This window comes from Rhincodon typus, chromosome 12 (assembly GCF_021869965.1).
Source record: "Rhincodon typus isolate 14 chromosome 12, sRhiTyp1.1, whole genome shotgun sequence".
NCBI lineage: Eukaryota > Metazoa > Chordata > Chondrichthyes > Orectolobiformes > Rhincodontidae > Rhincodon > Rhincodon typus.
Genome location: NC_063343.1, coordinates 8,842,817 through 8,862,824, shown reverse-complemented (window position 1 = coordinate 8,862,824; position 20,008 = coordinate 8,842,817). Strand labels below are relative to the sequence as shown.

The window sequence follows — 20,008 nt, the reverse complement described above, 5'->3', positions numbered from 1 at the left end:
AAGGGCAATTCGGCTAGTCCTACTCCCCTGGCTTTTCTCTGTGCCCCTGTCAATTTTGGTTCGTCAGGTCATAATCTAATTCCCTTTTGGAAGCTACAATTAAACCTGTCTCCATGAAAACGTAAGGCAAGATATTCCTGAACTTAAACAATTGCTGTGCAAAAACCTTCTCATGCGGTCTTTATTTCCTTTATATTCATCTGAAATTGCTCAAAGTGGTAGGGTAGATTGAACAAGTGGCTAACAATACCATTGGGATTAGGAGGTTTTATGAAGACAGCGTAAATAAATCCAAGGAGGTTATAACTAATAGCTTTGTAAAATGCTAGTTTGGCTTCAATTGGATTATCTCTTCAGTCTGGATACCACATTTCGTTGAAGAAAAGACTTGCGAGAATATTTCTAGGGATGGCTCTCTGGTTCTTGGTTTTCCTGCCAATGGGAACATTTCCCCCTTTCTAATACATCCAGACTCCTCACAATTTTGATAATCTTTCAGATCTCCTCTTAACATTCTCTTTTCCAATCTATTCATGTAATGAAAGTCTCTCATCCCACAAACCATTTTCTCAAATGTGCTTTTTGCACCCTCTATAATACATTTACAGCCCTCCTAAAGTGTGATTGCGGAATTGGACACAACACTCCAATTGAAGCCAGACTCGTGCTTTATAAAGGTTCGGCATAAATTGCTTGCTGTTTTACTCTATCCCTCGATTTATAAAGCCCAGGATCTGTTACACTTCATTAACCCGCCTTGTCATTTTAAATGATTTGTACACAGACACTTCTGCTGCATTCCCCTTTGCATTATTTCATATATAACCTGTCCTCATTCTTCCCATCAAAATGTATTACTTCACACTTTTCTACATTAATTTTTCATGTGCTTTTCATTCCACCAAACTGTACACCCACCTGAAAGCTACCACTATCTTCCTCACGGTTCACAATAATTCCAAGTTTGCAGTCATTTACAAACTTTTAAATTAAGCCCCAAGTTTAGGTCATTAATAGAAATAGATATGGGAACGGTATAGGTTATCTTACCCATCAAGCCTGCTCTGCCATTCAACACGATTGTGACCGAACCCCTCTCTCAAAGCCATTCTCCTGCTGTTTCCCCAACCCCTTGACACCTTTAGTTTCTAGAAATCTTTTTTTTTAAATCAAAATCATATTCAATGGCAGGACTTCCTAGGTCTTCTGTGATAGAGATCCATTGGTTCACCACCTTCTGAGTGAAGAAACTTTTCCTCAGCTCAGTCTGAAGTGACCTGCCGTGTCCTGCAATGGTGACCCCTTCCTCTGGATCCACAGCCAAGGGAAACATCATCCCTACATCCAGTCTGTACTGTTGTGTCAGAATTGTACAGACTGCCAATGTTATTCTTTTAAACTTCAGTGAATTCCGGCCTAATCAACCCAATCCTGCATTTCAGGAATCAGTCTGGTGAACTTTGACTGCACTCTCTCTACGGCAAGTATTTTTTTTTCTTAGGGAAAGAGACCAAAACTGCATACAGGACTTCAGGTGTAGTCTCACCAAGGTCCTGTACAATTGCAATAAATGTTGACACATATCGTGAATATCTGGGGCCACAGCACTGATCCCTGCAGTACCCTATTAATCATCACATTCCACGCAGAAAAAGACCAATTTACTTCTAATCTGTTTCCTGTCTACTAACCAATTCTCAATCTGAGCCCTGATTTTTCACAATAACCTCTTGTGGGACTTTATCAAAAGCTTTCTGAAATTCTAAATAGATAACATGCACTTGTTCTCCCTTATCTATTTTACTAAATATGCCCTCAAAAAATGCTAGTAAGTTTGTTAAACATGATTTCCCTTTCCTAAATCTTGACTTTGTCTAATCCCAGTGGCATTTTCTGAGAGTCACGTTATCACATCTTTTACAACAGACTCCATCATTTTTCCCATTCGTGATATTAGGAAAACTACTCTGTAATTCCCTATTTTCTCCCTTCCTCCTTTTTTTAAACATCGGGATTACATTTCCCACCCTCCAATCTGCTAAAACTGTTCCAGAATCTAAAGAATTTTGGAACGTGACAACCAATGCATCCACTTTTTCCACAGCACCTATTTTCATGCCCCGGATGTAGATTACCAGCCTGTGAGGATTATTCAGCTTTTATAGTCCTGTCAACTTCTTCAGCACTTTTTTTTAAAACTAATTTTAATTTCCTTCAATTTCTCTTTCCCATTAGACTCTAGCATTTCTGGGATGCTGTTTATGTTTTCTTCTGTAAAGACAAAACTAAAGTAGTTGTTTACTTGTTCTGTTATTTCCTTGGTCCTCATTATCAATTCTCCCATTTCACATTGCAAGGACCTTACATTTGTCTTTACTAATCTTTTTCTTTTTACATACTTACAGAAGCTCTTAAAGTCCAGTTCTATGTTCCTTGCACTTTTACTCTCATATTTTATTTTTCCCCTCTTAATCAATCTCATGTTCCTCCTTAAACAAAAAACCAAAAGAACAGAGAATGGTGGAAAAGGGTGCTGAAGGGTCACTGGACCCAAAACGTTAACACAGTTTTCTCTCCACAGATGCTGCCAGACCTGCTGAGTTTTTCCAGCAATTTCTGTTTTTGTTTTATGTTCCTCCTTTACTGAATTTTAATTTGCTTCCAATCTTCATGCTTGCTACTTTTTCAAAAGTTGATATAACTCACCTTTGGATCCAATACCACCCTTATTTTGTTTTGTTAGCTATGGTTAGGCAGCTTTTCCTAGCATTCTTTTACCGGAAAAGAATGTATAACTCTTGCAATACATGCATACTTTTCTTAAGTATTAGCCATTGTCTATCAAGTATCATGTCTTTTAATTAGGATATCTAACCTATAATAGTCAACTTACCTTCATACCTTCAAAGTTTACTGGGACTTAGGACTCTAGTTTCAAATTGGGTAACTTCACTTTCTATCACAATGAAAAATTTATGGCCACTTTTCCCTAAAGGACTGCTCACTAGAAGATTATTAATTAACCTCTGCTCACTGCAGAAAAATTGGATTGCTTATTCCTGAGTCTTCACACACTGGTCTAAAAAAAACAGATGAAGAAAAGCAGGGGAACACCACTATAAATCATCTCCCACTTAAATATATAACTGTTCACTGCAACTTTCTTTCCCACTACTAACCAACGCAGGAATGCTGCCTTTGATTCCACAGCCTCAACATTATTGACAAGTCTATGACATGTACTTGGCCAAACATCTTTTGGAAGTCCACGTACACTATATCAACATAACTGCAATTGCCCTACCTCATTCCTTACCATTTGCCTCTTTCCAAGTTCTTTGTGCATTTTGTTTTTCTTTAATTCTAGCTTCTAGCTCCCATCTCCTTGTCAAGTTAGTTTAAACCCACCTCTAACAGCACAACTGAATTGCCTAGTTCCGTTCAGACATAGTACATCCAGCCTGCATAGCTTCAATCTCCCCAGGACCAGACTAATATCCCAAGAATCTAAAGTCCACTGTCTGGCACCACCTCTGTAGCCATGCATTGATATGCTCCGTCCTCCTATTTCTCTATTCACTAGCTTGTGGCAGTGACAGTAATAGGGAGATTGCGTCCTTTCAAGTTCTACTTGTCACATTTCTTTCCTAGTTCCCTTGAAATCTGCTTGAAAAAAACCTTCTCTCTCTCCCCGCCTATACTGCTAGTAGCGAGACTGGTTACAATCAGTGGGTCTCCACCTTTGCTTCCCTCTCCCCACCATCACTGATGTGCTCCACAGCTACTCACTGACATGCTGACGTCCAGAGAAGACAACACATTGTCCTGGACCATGGCTACAAATACGGAAACCTGTCTATTCCTCTTATTACTACTGCCTTCCTAATCTTATTTCTGCACTCTCCTGCCGGTACCAAAGGCAAATGGCCTATGCCTGCTCCTAATTCATATGTTTTATGCAAAGCTGAGCCAAGTGTGATTTTGACTGAAGTTGCACCTCCCAGAGGAGCTGTTATTCCCACCAATCCTGCAGACTCCTGTACCACCTGCTGGCAGTGACTCATTCCCTCTCTGCCTGCACATCCTTAAACTGTGGGGTGACTACATCCAGACCAGGCCATCCACAACATTTTAAGTCTTGCAAACACATTATACGTGATTGCAGCAGCTGCATGATCTCTGAAACCCTGAGCTCACAATCCAGAGTCCTGGAATAATAATCCACAGAGTTAAAATCTCCTGATGACAGTTGGAGAATTTAGATTAAAGCAGATGGAAACAAAACCAAGTCAGGTCCCAGGAAAAGTAACTCAAAGCTGTTATATTATGTGACTCCAATTCTGAATTGATGAGGTTCACAGCTGACGCTTACCTACACTCTGCAGTGACATAACCTGCCACAAGGTTGTAGCAAGTAGCATGGAGAGCACCTTTACATACAGACTCAGTTCAATAAGGCCCGCAATCACTTAAAGATAAGTAAGGATAACAAGTGCTGGCCTTATCAGAAATACCTACGTCCTAAGAAATACATTGTAATCATGCACACCTTCTGCAGGGGGTCTCAGAAACATCCACCTTTTTCAACCAAGGATTCTTTGCCACCATGGTAAACATATCAGACCCACTTCCTCACTTCAGCCCTCAAACCCTTCTGTTTCCTCCCATAGCACGAATAGAGACCCCCAGTTTTCACTTTGCACCACACCAGCTTCCACATCCAAAGGATCATAAACTGCCGTTACCGATATTTCCAACTGATGCTACCACCAGGCACACATTCCCCTCCCTTGCCAGCATTTCACAGGCACTGTTTCCTTTGGGACACCCTGGTCCACTACTCCCCCACTCCCAACATCTCCCCGCAACCCTAAAGCACATGCACATGCAATCACAGAAGGTGCAACATTGACTGTTTACTTCCTCCTTCCTCACTATCCAAGGCTCCAGGCACACCTTCCAGGTGAAGCAGTGATTTACCTGCACCTGATTCAATCTAGTATTGTATTGCTTACAATATGGTCTCCTGCACAATGCGGAGACGACACAAAGATTAGGTGACCATTTGGCAGAACACCTACTTTCGGTCTGTAAAAACAACCCTGAGCTTCCCTTGCCATCCACTTCAATACATCGTCATACTCCCTGGCCAATATTTCTGTCCTGGGTTTGCAGCAGTACTCCTGTGAGGGTCAGTGCAAGCTGGAAGAACAGCATCTCATCTTCTGCTTGGGGACACTATAGCCTTCAAGACTCAACATTGAGTTCAATAAATTTTAGACCCTGAACACCACTTGCCATGTATTTATCCACCTCCTCACCGGGTTATGATATGGACTGCTTTTAGCACAGCCAACCCATTTTCACCTACTGATTGTCCCCATTATTAGCTTTCCCTGGCTTATTGACCATTCTTTTGCCTAATTTTTTTTCTTTCCTTCTGGGCGCTGTCACTTGTTCCCCCACTCCCGACTGCTTGTCCTCAGCACAAATACCACTTTTTCTTGGCTATCAGTTCTGAAGGGTCAATGGACTCGAAATGTTTTTCCATAGAATCTGTACAATGTGGAAACAGGCCATTCGGCCCAACAAGTCCACACCAACTCTCAGAAGACCATCCCACCCAGATTCATCCCCTACCCTATCCCTAGTGACCCTGGATTTCCCACAGCCAATCCACCTAATCTGCACATCTTTGGTCTTTGGGAGGAAACCAGAGCACCCGGAGAAAACCCACACAGACATGGGGAGAATGTGCAAACTCGCACAGTCACCTAAGGGTGGAATTAAATCTAGGTCCCTGGTGCTGTGAGGCAGTAGTGCTAACCACTGAGCCACTGTGCGAGGAGCCTGACAGGTAAGGCAGATGAACTTAGAGCTTGGATTAATACATATAACTATGGTATTGTAGCTATTACAGATACTTCATTGAGGGAAGGACAACACTAGCAGCTTAACATTCTGGGATTTAGATGTTTCAGGTGTGATAGGAAAGAGATATGAAAGAGGTGGGCAAGTTGTGTTACTGATTCAGGAGAATATCGTAGCTGTACTGAAGGAGGAACCTTGGAGGGCTCAACCAGGGATGCCAAGTGGGTAGAGCTCAGGAATAGGATGGGTGCAATCACTTTGATGGGATTGTACTACAGGCCTCCAAACAGCTAGCCGATGATACAGGAACACATATGTGGACAAATTATGGAAAAATGTGAAAACAACAGGGTTATTGTGGTGGGTGATTCTAACTCCCCCTATATTTGACTGGGACTCAGTTAATGCCAGAGGCTTAGATGGGGGAGAATTTGTTAGGTATATCCAGGACAATTTTTTGAAACAATATGAAAATATTCAACTAGGGAATGGGCCATACCAGACCTGATATTATGGAATGAGCCTGGCCAGGTGATCAATGTTTCAGTGGCGAAGCATTTCGGGAACAGTGACCATAATTCTGTAAGCTTTAAGTTATTTATGGATAAGGATAAGAGTAGTTTTTGGGTGTAAGTATTAAATTGGGGCAAGGCTAACTACTGCAATAATAGGCAGAACCGGGGTATTAGATTGGGGTCAGCTGTTTGAGGGTAAATCCACATCTGGCATTTGGGAATCTTTTAAAGGCCAGTTGATTAGAGCTCAGGACCAACATGTCCCTTTGAAAATGAAAGAGAAGGATGGCAACATTTGGGAACCTTGGATGACAAAAGAAATTATAAGATCAAATCAAAGAAAAAGGAGGCATATGTAAGATTTAAGAAACTGAAGACAGACTGAGTCCTTGAAGTGTTGCAGGAAAAACTCAAAAATAAAATTAGGATGGCTAAAATGGGCTATTAAATGTTTTTGACAAACAGAATTAAGGAAAATGCCTAGTTATTTTAGACACATATATAAGGAGCAAGAAGGTAGCTATGGAAAGGGTAGTTCCACTCAAGGGCAAAGGAGCAAATTTATGCATGAAGCCAGGTTAAATGGTTTTTAACAAATACTTTGCATCTTAACTCTGCTTTCTCTCCACAGATACTGCCAGATCTGCAGAATTTCACCAACAATTTCTGTTTTTGTTTCAGATCTTCAGCCTTCACAATTATTTGCTTTATTATCCCAAAAAAATTTATTAGTTCCCAGAAGCCAATCAATGATAGTCATTCACAAACCTCATGCTCGACGTTTCTCAATTTGAACAGATTAAGTGATAACTTACATATTTGAACCTATTTATAATAGAACTTTATTGATGAAACAAGCTAATGAAATTATATGCTTGAAAGTAAGAATTCTATGATTTGAAGATGAAGTAACATACAAAAGATTCTGACTCAATATTGCCACTGGAATCATTTAGCACACCCCAATCAACAACTGGAATTATTTTTAGGGGGGTGTAAAAACATGCATCAATATTCTGTCATACTTAAACCATTGTCTCTAAAAGATCCCAACACAATTATAAGTGACAGGTCAACAATCACCAAACCTACTGGGGAACAGGTGAGTTTATCCAAATCTTGTCTATCAATGACAGTGAGTTAAGAACACAATTCTGCATTCAGAACTGCCTGCAGCATTTTCTTAATTCAAATTCTGAAATATCACATACGAACCATCACATATGTTGAATTTCCTGCGCTTTTCTGTCACAGAAACAGCAATAATATGTAAAGACCATTTTCTTCTCGTGCTTTTACCATCCGGTTAAATCTATGCTAAATAACAGAACCACCCAAACAACCTGTGGGTCTTCCAGCTTCATTTAAAAAGTTTTGATTTTTATTTTCTAGGTATTAATTGACGCTCATTACTTTTGCAGATGTTAATATTTACTGAAACATAGCACATGATGCAGCTGTGTTTCATATTGGGGTTAAAATAATTTTTTGAGAGCTCTTCTTGAGATTTCCTTGAGTTCTACTTCTTGATTTTGGGGGGTTCTTTTATTTGGTTTTAAAGGAGTTCTTTTTACATTCTCACTAGCTTATTTACAAGATGATACAGTCACATAGTAACAATACCCTTGATATTTGTGTTGACAGATGGTGTATTCCAACTCTCAGAAGCAGAAACAGAATAATTCATCAATACCTTCAATAATCATAAACCTTCCATTAAACACAGCCACAACACAAGTATTAATCTCCTAGGCAATATAATTTAAATCATCAACAAGCACAAGTCAATGTAAATTTTGTTTTAAAAAACTGACACACCTCTATGAACGCAAAACTATTACTCTAAATTTGAGAGATCACAGCTTCCACCACAAATAGAAAAAGCTGGAATATTTTAACTTGGCAGCTACTACCCTTTCTAATACATCTCAGATTTAAATTTAACAGTTGACGGATGGTGCTCATTATAACATTATCCACTACATTGTTCCTATATAGTAGCAACTGAAGCAATCTAGCCTGAAACCCAAAATTCTACATTCATTTACAAGGGTTTCATTGACGTTTTCCTGGCTTCCTGTTTTCTAATATTTCTTTGTTGACAGATTTATGCTCTCCTTTCCAAGCTCTCTCGCTCTCCAAGATCCTCTTGCAGCTGTCTCCAAACCCTCTCACACTCCCATCCTTGCCCCCATCTAAACTCCCCTTGCAGCCCCATCCTCTCATCCCAGCCCTCACACCATCCCCCTTGGAGCCGCCTGCCCTCGGCCCCACAGATAGCCACCCAGCTTCTATGGCAAAATCCCCAAATTCTGGTAAAACTCTGAAATTCCCAGATGCCTGCAGAAGGCAACTCTTGCATTGCCAGCGCTTACTTTCCGAACTGCTGTTCTAATCACAGGCCTTTTTTGTTCCCATGACTGCTGATGATAGACTTATGGTGAACCTATCAGTAGCAAATGTGACAGAACACCAGCCTGTGATCAAAGGACCGGCTCCTTACCAATCCAGTCCATTCAACTTGTGAAGGTGTTTTATTTTTCCCAGATTGGTCACTCATGTGATTGAATATTCCCAGGCAATTTGAAAGTTTCAGGGGTGAATTTGCTTGCTGGCCCCATTTATGGTAATCGTTATTGCGCACTGATGCTACAGTTGTAATGTAATTCTAGAATCTGTCAGAATATTGTGGATTCAACTTCCATTCCAGAATCTTGTGCGCAAAACCCTAGACATTCCAACATGGTATTGAGGGAGTATTGCTGGAGGTCTGTATTCCTGATGAAATATTAAACCAAGGTAATATCTGTTCTCTTAAATATCTATTAGCTCTATTTCAAGCAAAAGCTGGGGAGGTATCCCTACTGCCCTGACCAATACTTACCTCTCACTCAACATCATTGAAAGCATTAGCTGGTAATTGTAGCACTTTACTGTGCACGAAGTGCCTACAGTTTGTACATTGCAACAGGGACCACAACTTAAAAAGTACTAAAGTGGCTGTAACCAAAATAAAGTTGGTGGAAAAGCTCAGCAGGGCTGGCAGCATCTGTGAAGAAAAAAATCAGAGTTAATGTTTCAGGTCCGGTGACCCTTCCTCAGAAAGTAGCTGTAAGATGTTTTGGAACATTCTAAAGGTATGTAAGGCACTTTGTAAATACAAGTCTATCTTTCTTTCATCTACCTTCAACACAAATTTAAATTCTCTGTGTGTAGTTACCTGACTCCACTTTGCCTGGAGACAAACACGATGGATTTACAATACAATCTCAATGTTGATGCAACACCTTCAGGGTAGACTAAATGCCTGTCAACCTTTAACAAGGCACAAGACATGAGTGTCTTGGAGACAATAAAGACTGCACATGCTGGAAGCCAAAGTCTATAAGTGAGGCTGGAAAAGCACAGCACATCAGACAGCAGAGGAGCAGAAGGGTTTTGGCCTGAAACGTTGACTTTCCTGCTCCTCTGGTGCGCTATGCTTTTCCAGCCTCACACCTATAGAAAGATGCATGGCATGAGTGTGATTGAATATTCCCCACTTGCCTGGGCGGCTGCAGCTCTAGCAACACTCAAAAACTTGAGACTACCCCAAAGAAAGGAGTCCACGTGATTTGGCAACACCTCCACTTTCGACATTCACTCACTCCATCACCTAATATAGTGCATACTGCTGCCACTATCTATAGGATGCAATGCATTAATTCACTAAGGCTACTTCAAAAGCACCTTCTAAACCCTTGATCCCTATCACCTAGCAGCACATATATGTGAACACCACCACATGCAAGTTCCCCGCCAAGCCATACATCATCCTGACTTAGAACTGTATCGGCATTCCTTCACTGTCAGAGGGTCAATATCCTGGAACTCCATGATTCCCAACACCCCCACCCCCCACCATCACATAATTTGCCACATGCTACCTTAGCTCTATCATTCACATCCAAGTGTAAATCTGAAGCATTCCCATGCATGAGAAAAGGATTACATTTTAAAACTACTGCATTCAACATTTATACCATGACATACCAGTGAGATCTCCGGTCTGAGTTGATTCATCTAACATCAGGTGTTACAACTGCACTCCGGCAGCTAAAAGGGGATGAGTAGGGAGGAAGGCAAAAAGGAAATATGATCAGTGGACATCTGCTCTGCTGTGAATCTCAAGGCTGTAGATTGTGGGAAGACATCCATCTGCTAGGCTTCCCACAGTTGAAAAATGAGCTAACATACTCCACAGCAGATGTGAAGAATGGCCACTGGTTACCCCAGGAGAGAAAAGCTCAGGCATTTTGATTTTATTAGCAGCACCACTCAACCACACTGCAACAACTGACCTCACTGAATTTTCCTTGTGAATGAGAATTTGATTGAATGTATCGGTAACCAATGTCATAGTCATGGAGTCGTACAGCACAGAAACAGACCCTTTAGTCCAATAAGTCCATGATGACCATAATCCAAAATTAAACTAGTCCCACCTGCCTACACTTGGCCCATAACCCTCCAAACATTTCCTATTCACGTACTTATCCAAACGTCTTCTACGTGTTGTAACTGTAACCACATCCACCACTTCCTCTGGAAATTCATTCCACACATGAACCACTCTCTATGCAAAGAAAATGCCCCTCATGTCCTCCTTAAAACTCTCTCTTCTCACCTTAAATATATGTCTGTCTTAAAAATTTCCAGTGAGATGGCAGTGGAGTGGGGCTTCTGAGCCCGGGGCTCAGCAGCTCTATCTGCTTTTAGCTTCTTATTACGTTTTTTTCTGTCTTTTCTCATTTTTTAAAATTTTTCTCTTTTATTTTACTTGTGTTGAGAGTTAAGTCCAAACAAGCACAAATGCTGTTACACTGCTCAGCTGGAAGATTACATTGAACCATCCTAGTCTACAGAACTGCAGGATGCCCATTTGGCTCAATGTATTAGTACTAGTTTTGAGCAGGATCAATTTCAAATTAACCTCACTTCTTGCCTCTCTCCTTTAAGTCAAACATCATTTTCTGCTCCAGGTATTTCACCATTTTTCCTTTGAGGGTATGCAAGGTGATCTGCTTCAACCAATCCTTGTGGTAATGTGGTTCATGCTCCAACAACACAACACAGAGCTTCCACTCAGACCTACTGACCTACAGCATAAATAAGATGTTTCATACTAGATTTATAAAACCGAGTCTCAGCTTTCTTTATTTCAGTGGAAACACTCGCAGTATTTCAAATTCCTTTCCATACCTGTAATTTATTTTTCTAAATCAATACTGTTTGGCTTTTATAATCTAAGACCTGGTGGCTCAGTGGTTAGCACTGCTGTCTCACAGTACCAGGGACCCAGGTTTCATTCCAACCTTGGGTCACCGTCTTATGTGGAATTTGTTCTCCCCTTCTCTGCATGGATTTCCACCACGTGCTCCAGGTTCCTACCACAGTCCGAAGATATGCAGGTTAGGTGGATTTGCCATGCTAAATTGTCCCATAGTGCCGAGTCATGTGCAGGACAGGTGGATTAGCCATGGTAAATGTGGGGTCACGGGGATAGGGTTGGGGTCTGGGTGGGATGCTCTTCGGAGGGTCGGTGTGGACTTAATGAGCCAAATGGCCTCTTCCCACACTGTGGGGATTCTATAACTCAATCATCTTCAACTGCTTCATAAATGACCTTCTCTCTATCATAAGGTCGGAAGTAGGGATTTTCACTGATGATTGCACAATGTTCCGCACTGTTCACAACGCCTCAGAAACTGAAGCAGTCCTTGTTCAAAAGCAACAAAATTGGGCTGTCAAGTGGCAAGTAACATTCGCGCCACACAAATGTCAGGCAATGACTAAGTCCAATAAGAGGCAATCTAACTACCACCTCTTGATATTCAATAATTTACCATCACTAAATCCCCCACCATCAACATCCTGCAGGTTACCACTAATCACAAATTCAACTGGGCTCACCACATGAACAGTGGCTACAAGAGCAACTCAGAGACTAGGAACACTACAGCAAGTAACTCACGTCCTGACTCCCCAAAGCCTACCTATCGTTTCTAAGGCAAAAGTCAGGACTGTGATGGAATACTTCCCACTTGCCTGATGGGTGCAACTCCAACAACACTCAAGAAGCTTGAGTGGACAAGGCAACCCGCTTGATTGGCACCACATCCACAAATATCCACTCCCTCCACCCCTGATGCTCATTAGCAGCAGTGTCTACTATCTACAAGATGCACTGCAGAAATTCACCAAAGATCCTCAGACAGCACCTTCCAAACCAACAACCACTTCTATTTAAAACAACAAGGGCAGCAGCTGCATGCGAATGCCACCAACTGCAAGTTCCCCTCAAAGCCCCTACCAGTTTCAAGAAAACTACCATCATCCCAATGCCAAAGAAAAGTCAGACAGCATGCCCCAATGTCTACCACCCAGTGGCTCCAACCTCCATAACTATCAAGTGCTGAGAGGTTAGTCATGGCTCACATCAGCTCTAGCCTCCCAGCCTGTTTTGATCACTTGCAATTCACCTACCATCGGGACAGGTCCACGGCAGACGTCATCTCCATGATCCTACACTCATCCGGATAACAAGAATACCTACGCCAGACTTCTATTTATTAACTACAGCTCAGTTTTCAAGACCATAATTCCACTAAAGTAATCTCCAAACTCCAAGACCCAAGTCTCTGCTCCATCGACTTTCTGACCGACAGACCACCATCAACACGAACAGGCAACATCTCCTCCACAATAATTTTAAACACCATCACCCCACAAGATTACATACTCACCCCTCTACTGTACTCCCTGTACACTCATGACTGTAATACCAATTTCGGCCTAACTCCATCCACAAGTTCACTGACAATGCCACCGTTGTAGACCAGAGATCAAACAATGGTGAGACAGAGTACAGGAAAAAATAGAGTGCTTGGTGGCATGGTGTGTAGATAACAATCTCTCCCCCAGGCATAATCCCAAACTAAACTAGCCCCACCTGTATGCTCCTGGCCCATATCCCTCCAAACCTTTCCTACTCACGTATCTATCCAAATGTCTTTTGAATGCTGTAACTACACCAGCATCCACCACTTTCTCAGGAAGTTCATCCACACGCAAACCACGTTCTATGAAAAAAATCTGCCTCATGTCATTTTTAAAATCTCTCTCTCACCTTAAATATGTACCCCCTAGTTTTGAAATCCCCCGTTCTAGGGAAAAGACAACTACCACTAACTCTATCTATACTTCTCGTTATTTTATAAACTTTTATCAGGTCACAGCTCTATCTCCTACACTCCAGTTAAAAAAGTCCCAGCCTATCCAGCCTTTCTTTAGAACTCAAACATTCCAAACATTCTAGTAAATCTCTACTGAACCCTCTTCAGCTTGATAATATCCTTCCTATAACTGGGCGACCATACCCAGACACAATATTCCAGAAGAGGCCTGACTAATGTCCTGCACAACCTCAACATGACTTCCCAACTCCTTTACTCAAAGGACTCAGCAATGAAAGCCAAACACCCTATCTATATGTGACACAAACTTCAAAGAATTATGTGTCTGCACTCCTAGGTCCCTCTGTTCTACAACACTACCCAAGGCCCTACCATTAATTGTATAAGTCCTACCCTTGTTTGTTGTACCAAAACGCAATACCTTGCATGTACCCAGGCTGAACTCCATCTGCCATTTTTCAGCCCATCAAGGGTCAGTTTCTGTGCAGTAGGAAAACAAAAGAGCTGGTCATTGACTTCAGGAAGCAAGGTGGAGGGCACACCCTGTCTACATCAATGGTGCTGAGGTGGAGATGGTCGGGAGCGTCTAGGTTCAAGGAGTGATGATCACTAACAATCTGTCCTAGTCCACCCACGTTGATGCTATGGTCAAAAAAGCACAACACCTCTACTTCCTCAGGAGACTAAGGAAATTCAGCATGTCTGTAAAGACTCTAACCAAATTTTATAGATGCACCATAGAAAGCATTCTATCCGGATGCATCATGGTTTGGTATGGCAACTGCTCTGCCTAGGACTGTAAGAAACAACAAAGAATTGTGAACACAGCCCAGTCTATCATGCAAGCCAACTCCATTCGCTGACTCCACCTAACCTTCTCGCTGCCTCGAGAAGCAGCTAGCATAATCAAAGACACCTCCCAGTCCGGTTATAATCTCTTCCAACCTCTTGTTGGGCAGAAAATACAAAAGGTTAAAGACATGTATCATTAGATTCAAGAAAAGCTTCTTCCCTGCTGTTATGTGACTTCTGAATGGACCTCTCAAATTTTAAACTTATTGTTGATTTTGCTCTTTGTGCAGCTTCTCTGCAGGCTTAACATTGTATTCTTTGCTCTGTTCTATTACTCTAATGCACTTTGTATGGTATGATCAGCCCGTATTCACACAAAGCAAAACTTTTCACTATACCTAGGTATATGTGACAATAATAAATCAAATAAAAAGGATTACACTGTGCAGATTTAGAAATATATTACTGTTCCTTCAATATCATGGGTCAATATCCTGGAATTCCCTCCTGAATAGCATTGTGGGCCAACCCACAGAAGGTGGACTGCAGCGGTTTAAGGCAACAGCTCACCACCACCTTTAAGCACATCTAGGGTCAGGAGGTAAGCTTGCAGGCCCAGCAGGCGGTAAAGGCAAATCATATGTTGGCCTTCATTGCGAGAAGTTTCGAGTCCAGGAGCAGGGATGTGTTGCTGCAGTTGTACAGGGTCTTGATTAGACCGCACCTGGAACATTGTGTGCAGTTTTGGTCTCCTTGTCTGAAGAAGAATGCTCTTGCTGTCGAGGGAGTGCAACAAAGGTTTACCGGGCTGATTCCGGGGGTGGTGGGTCTGACGTACGAGGAGAGGTTGACTATGTTGGGATTGTTTTTCCTGGAGTTCAGATGAACGAGAGGGATATCTCAGAGAGACTTATAAAATTCTAACAGGACTGGACAGGGTAGATGCAGGGAGGATGTTCCCGACGGTGGGTGTGTTGAGAACCAGGGGTCACAGTAGGAGGATTCGGGGTAGACGATTTAGGACGGAGATGAGGAGACATTTCTTCACCCAAAGGGTGATGAGCCTGTGGAATTCATTACCACAGGAAGCAGTGGATGCCAAAACAGTGAATGTATTCAAGAGGCAACTAGATATAGCACTTGGGGATCAAAGGTTATGGGGAGAAACCAGGATTAGGCTATTGAGTTGGACGATCAGCCATGATCGTGAAGAATGGCGGAACAGGGCCGAATGGTCTCCTTCCGCTCCTACCTTCTATGTTTCTACGTAGTAAATGCTGGTCAGCCAGCAATGCCTACATCCCAAGAATGAATAAAAACAGATGGAGAGCTAAGAACTGCAGATGATTTTATAACTGTAGTTTAAATTATTTTGTTGTTCAAAATATTTCTTTATTTGATATCCTAAACTACTAGTTACAAAACTTAGAATGTTATTTACTTACACTCAGCCTACAACACATTTCAGAAATTAAATGTTCTTGGGTGCCTTTACACACCTTGGCCTTACAGATGCTGATTTGAATATGGGTTTCCAGAACTTTCTGATTCTATTTCACTTTTGACATTTCTTTGTTGTTAACTACAGCAGACACAGCAATGCAGGTGGGAAATTCAGAAGACCTTTGCTCTTTTAGTGACACTCGTCGAGTCTGTGCCAGCTCTTTACAACACAAACTCTTTCCCCAGAACGCAGCAACTTTCTCCCCTGTTCTGGTTATAAATCTATGCCCCAGATTTGATGCACAAAACTGAATCTCAGCATAAGCTAGGGGAAACGATCCAAACACCCAGATTGCACACATTTAGACTGATCGACCGCCTCACTCTCCCAAATCATACGTCATTGATAATGAACACCTTTACAGAATTTCACAACGTAAATGAAATTTAAACTTTGTTTTTGCTCAAGTTTACTGTTAGTTCTTCAGTTGATATCCCAAACCACCAGTGATACAACTTAAGATGTTATTTATTCACACTCAGTCTGTTATACATCTCTGCTATAATACATTCTCGGAGGCCCTGACACATCTTGGCCTTACAGACTACAAAATTCCACAACGTAAAGGTCGAGAGAGTGAAGCAAAAGAGAGGAGGCATAAAGGTGTGGGGGGGTGGGGTTAAAGAAGAAGAAAAAAAAAAGGCTGAAGTGAGGGTGGGGCGGGTGCAAAACCACTCACCCAACTTCTCAAAATCTGACTGGATTTTCCAATTGATTTTTTTTTTTAAAAAAAAAAAAACTAACAAAGGGAGGTGTACCCTTTAATACGAGGGACACGGGAGGAAACCAGTCCCACACTCGATTTATTTTCGAGCAAAGTTTGGTGGTGGGGGGGGAAGGAAAATAAAAGTTTACTGTTTAATATAAAGGAACGCACCTCTATATAAAAAGAGGGTGGGGGGAGAGAAAATGAAAGTGAAGTAAACCTGCAGGAGGGGAAACTAAAGGAAACAAAACGGGGAATGGGTCCATAAACTCCCGTCAGTTGGGGCTTTTTTTTCTGGTTGTTTGAAAGTCCCGGTTTTAAATATTAAACTGACCCCCAAAGAGCGGCGGTGCCGGTATTCCCAAACTAACTCAGCCCACTCTCCCTCCCCCCCCACCGTTCTGACCTTCTCGTTACTTAGATCTTCATCAAATATTATTATTTTATCTCGTTCCCGGGATTTTTTTTTACCGTCTGCGCGTCCGCCGGAAGTTCCGTCCGTCTCAACCGTTCCCCCACCTCATCCAAGCCGCTTCCGCGTCCGTCCCTCTCCAGTATTCCCCCCCCCCCAACCCAGTTTGGCTGCTCCAGTTTCAAGGTTCCGCCCACGAAAGGGTTCCTCTCCCTTTCCAAACCGCACTCTTCACTGTCTCACAGTCCAACTCACAAAACAAAAACCAAACACAGGAGGAAGCTCCCACTTTTGGGAAACTGACAGTCACAAGAGGAAAAGTTGAACAGCATCCACAAATAGGCTGCCTGCTAGAAAGAAAAATAAACAACAGAAAGAAAGAAACAAAAACAGAAGTTGCTGGAAAAGCTCAGCAGGTCTGGCAGCATCTGTGGAGAGAAACCAGAGTTGATGTTTTGGGTCGAGTGACCCTTCCTCAAAATTGCTCAGTTTTTCCAGCAATTTCTGTTTTTGTTTCTGATTTACAGCAACCACAGTTCTTTCGGGATTTTAATGTTAAAAAAAAGAATGCTGGTGAAACTCAACAGATACGGCAGCATCCGTGGAGAGAAAAAACAGAGTTAATGTTTCGTGTTCAGTATGATTCTTCTTTGGAATAGAAAAAAACGACACTGTTTGAGATAGAAAATGGCAAGTGTTGCAGAAATTCACTAAGTCTGGCAGTATCTAAAGAGAGAAAAAGAGGTGGCAAAGTGATGGTAATGTCACCGTACAGGTAAGTCCAGAATCCCAAGCAAATGTTCATGGATTTGAGTCCCACCAAGGCAGATGGTGAAATTTGTTTCATTTTGAAAAGTCTGGAATTAAAAAATCTAGTCTAATGGCAACTGTATAACCAGTGTCATTTGTCATGGAAAACACATCTGGTTAACCAATGTTCTTGACCGAAGGAAATCTGCCAATTTTCTCTGGTCTGACCTACGTGTGATTCCAAATGTACTGTAATGTGGTTGGATCTTAACTGCCCTCGGGGCAATTAGGAAGGGGCAACACACGCTAGCCTGTCTCAGCTACCCCTATATCCCATGAATGAATGAAGAAAAACCTTTTGAGCCTAGTTCCGCAGAAAAATATTGTTGAATGTGAAAGGTTATCTCCTTTTCTCTCTCCACTGATGCTGCCAGGCCTGCTGAGTTTTTTCATGTTTTTATTTCAGATCTCTGGCATTCATAGTGCTTTGCTTTTATTTGTTGAGATGCAGTCTTGTATAAAAGATTAACCTTTCAGCACAGGCTCAATGCATTTTTTTTTCTCTTTCTTTTCAGATTGCTAATGGCCATTCTGTGTATTTCCTATATTTTCTATATTTCATTTTGCCCTGCCAACACAAAGGTGTGAGACGTTTGATTCTGAATTCCAGACCAATGTTAGTTAATATAGATCATATTCTTTCAAACAGCAGTCCTAATCAATCTAGATAATGCTATAAAATCTTTTCAGGACTAGAAGAGTAAGTGCATGTCATGTGGTGACTGGCCAACTGTGCCATATTTAAAGGATCGTCTCTTGACTGTTTTCCCTCTGAGGAGACACTTTTGTCCAGTGTTTCCATGGAGGGTATATGACTATGGGTCAGCGAATCAGCCAGCTGAGAGACTGTGACTCCACAAGGTAAGTTTTGACCATTTTAAACCAGCTCATCCTTTGTTCATACCGGAACGTCTCTTACTTCCCCCAACAACACCACTCTCTTACTCTTAGCATCTCCCTCACTCATTCCATGGTTTATAGTTTTGTACTTTTTGATATGTTAGCCTATGTAACATGTAACATGGAGGCTGGGTTTTTGTTGAGTCAAATATGCTAAAGTGTATTGACAACAGAAGCTGCTTACAATGCTGTGAGATTACAAGGTGCAGGGCTGGATGAACACAACAGGCCAAGCAGCGTCACAGGAGCAGAAAGGCTGACGTTTCGGGCCTAGACCCTTCATCAGAAAAGGGGGAGGGGAAGGGGGTTCTGAAATAAATAGGGAGAGAGTGGGAGGCAGATAGAAGATGGATAGAGGAGAGGAGACAGACAGGTCGAAGAGGCGGGGATGGAACCCGTAAAGGTGAGTGTAGGTGGGGAGTTAGGGAGGGGATAGGTCAGTCCATGGAGGACGGACAGGTCAAGGGGGCGGGATGGGGTTAGTCGGTAGGAGATGGGGGTGCGGCTTGAGGTGGGAGGAGGGGATAGGTGGGAGGAAGAACAGGTTAGGGAGGCGGGGACGAGCTGGACTGGTTTTGGGATGCCGTAGTGGGAGGGGAGATTTTGAAGCTTGTGAAATCCACATTGATACCATTGGGCTGCAGGGTTCCCAAGCTGAATATGAGTTGCTGTTCCTGCAACCTTCGGGTGGCATCGTTGTGGCACTGCAGGAGGCCCAGGATGGACATGTCGTCTGAGGAATGGGAGGGAGAGTTGAAATGGTTCGCGACTGGGAGGTGCAGTTGTTTATTGCGAACCGAGCGTAGGTGTTCTGTAAAGCGGTCCCCGAGCCTCCGCTTGGTTTCCCCGATGTAGAGGAAGCCACACCAGGTACAACGGATGCAGTATACCACATTGGCAGATGTGCAGGTGAACATCTGCTTGATGTGGAAAGTCTTCTTGGGGCCTGGGATGGGGGTGAGGGAGGAGGTATGGGGGCAGGTGTAGCACTTCCTGCGGTTGCAGGGAAAAGTGCCGGGTGTGGTGGGGCTGGAGGGGAGTGTGGAGTGGACAAGGGAGTCACGGAGAGAGTGTCAGTGGAAGTTACGGTCCTTGAAAAACGAGAACAACTGAGATGTACGGGAGTGGAATGCCTCATCCTGGGAGCAGATGCGGCGGAGGTGAAGGAATTGGGAATAGGGGATAGCATTTTTGCGGGAAGGTGGGTGGGAGGAGGAGTATTCTAGGTAGCTGTGGGAATCGGTGGGCTTGAAATGAATATCG

The 20,008-nt window shown here is 42.5% G+C and overlaps 1 protein-coding gene across 1 annotated transcript in view; it reads right to left on the bottom strand.

Moving 5' to 3' along the window:
* Positions 1 to 17,104, bottom strand: part of LOC109915820 (ubiquitin-like domain containing CTD phosphatase 1) — a 35,568-nt gene extending 18,464 nt beyond the window's left edge. Inside the window, exons 1-2 of the mRNA XM_048603935.1 lie at positions 17,030 to 17,104; positions 10,419 to 10,481 (exon numbers count right to left, since the gene is read on the bottom strand). Of these exons, the coding sequence (XP_048459892.1) occupies positions 10,419 to 10,455 (37 nt within the window). The 5' untranslated portion in view covers positions 10,456 to 10,481; positions 17,030 to 17,104. The remainder of the gene's footprint in view (positions 1 to 10,418; positions 10,482 to 17,029) is intronic.
* Between the last annotated feature and the right edge of the window lie 2,904 nt (positions 17,105 to 20,008).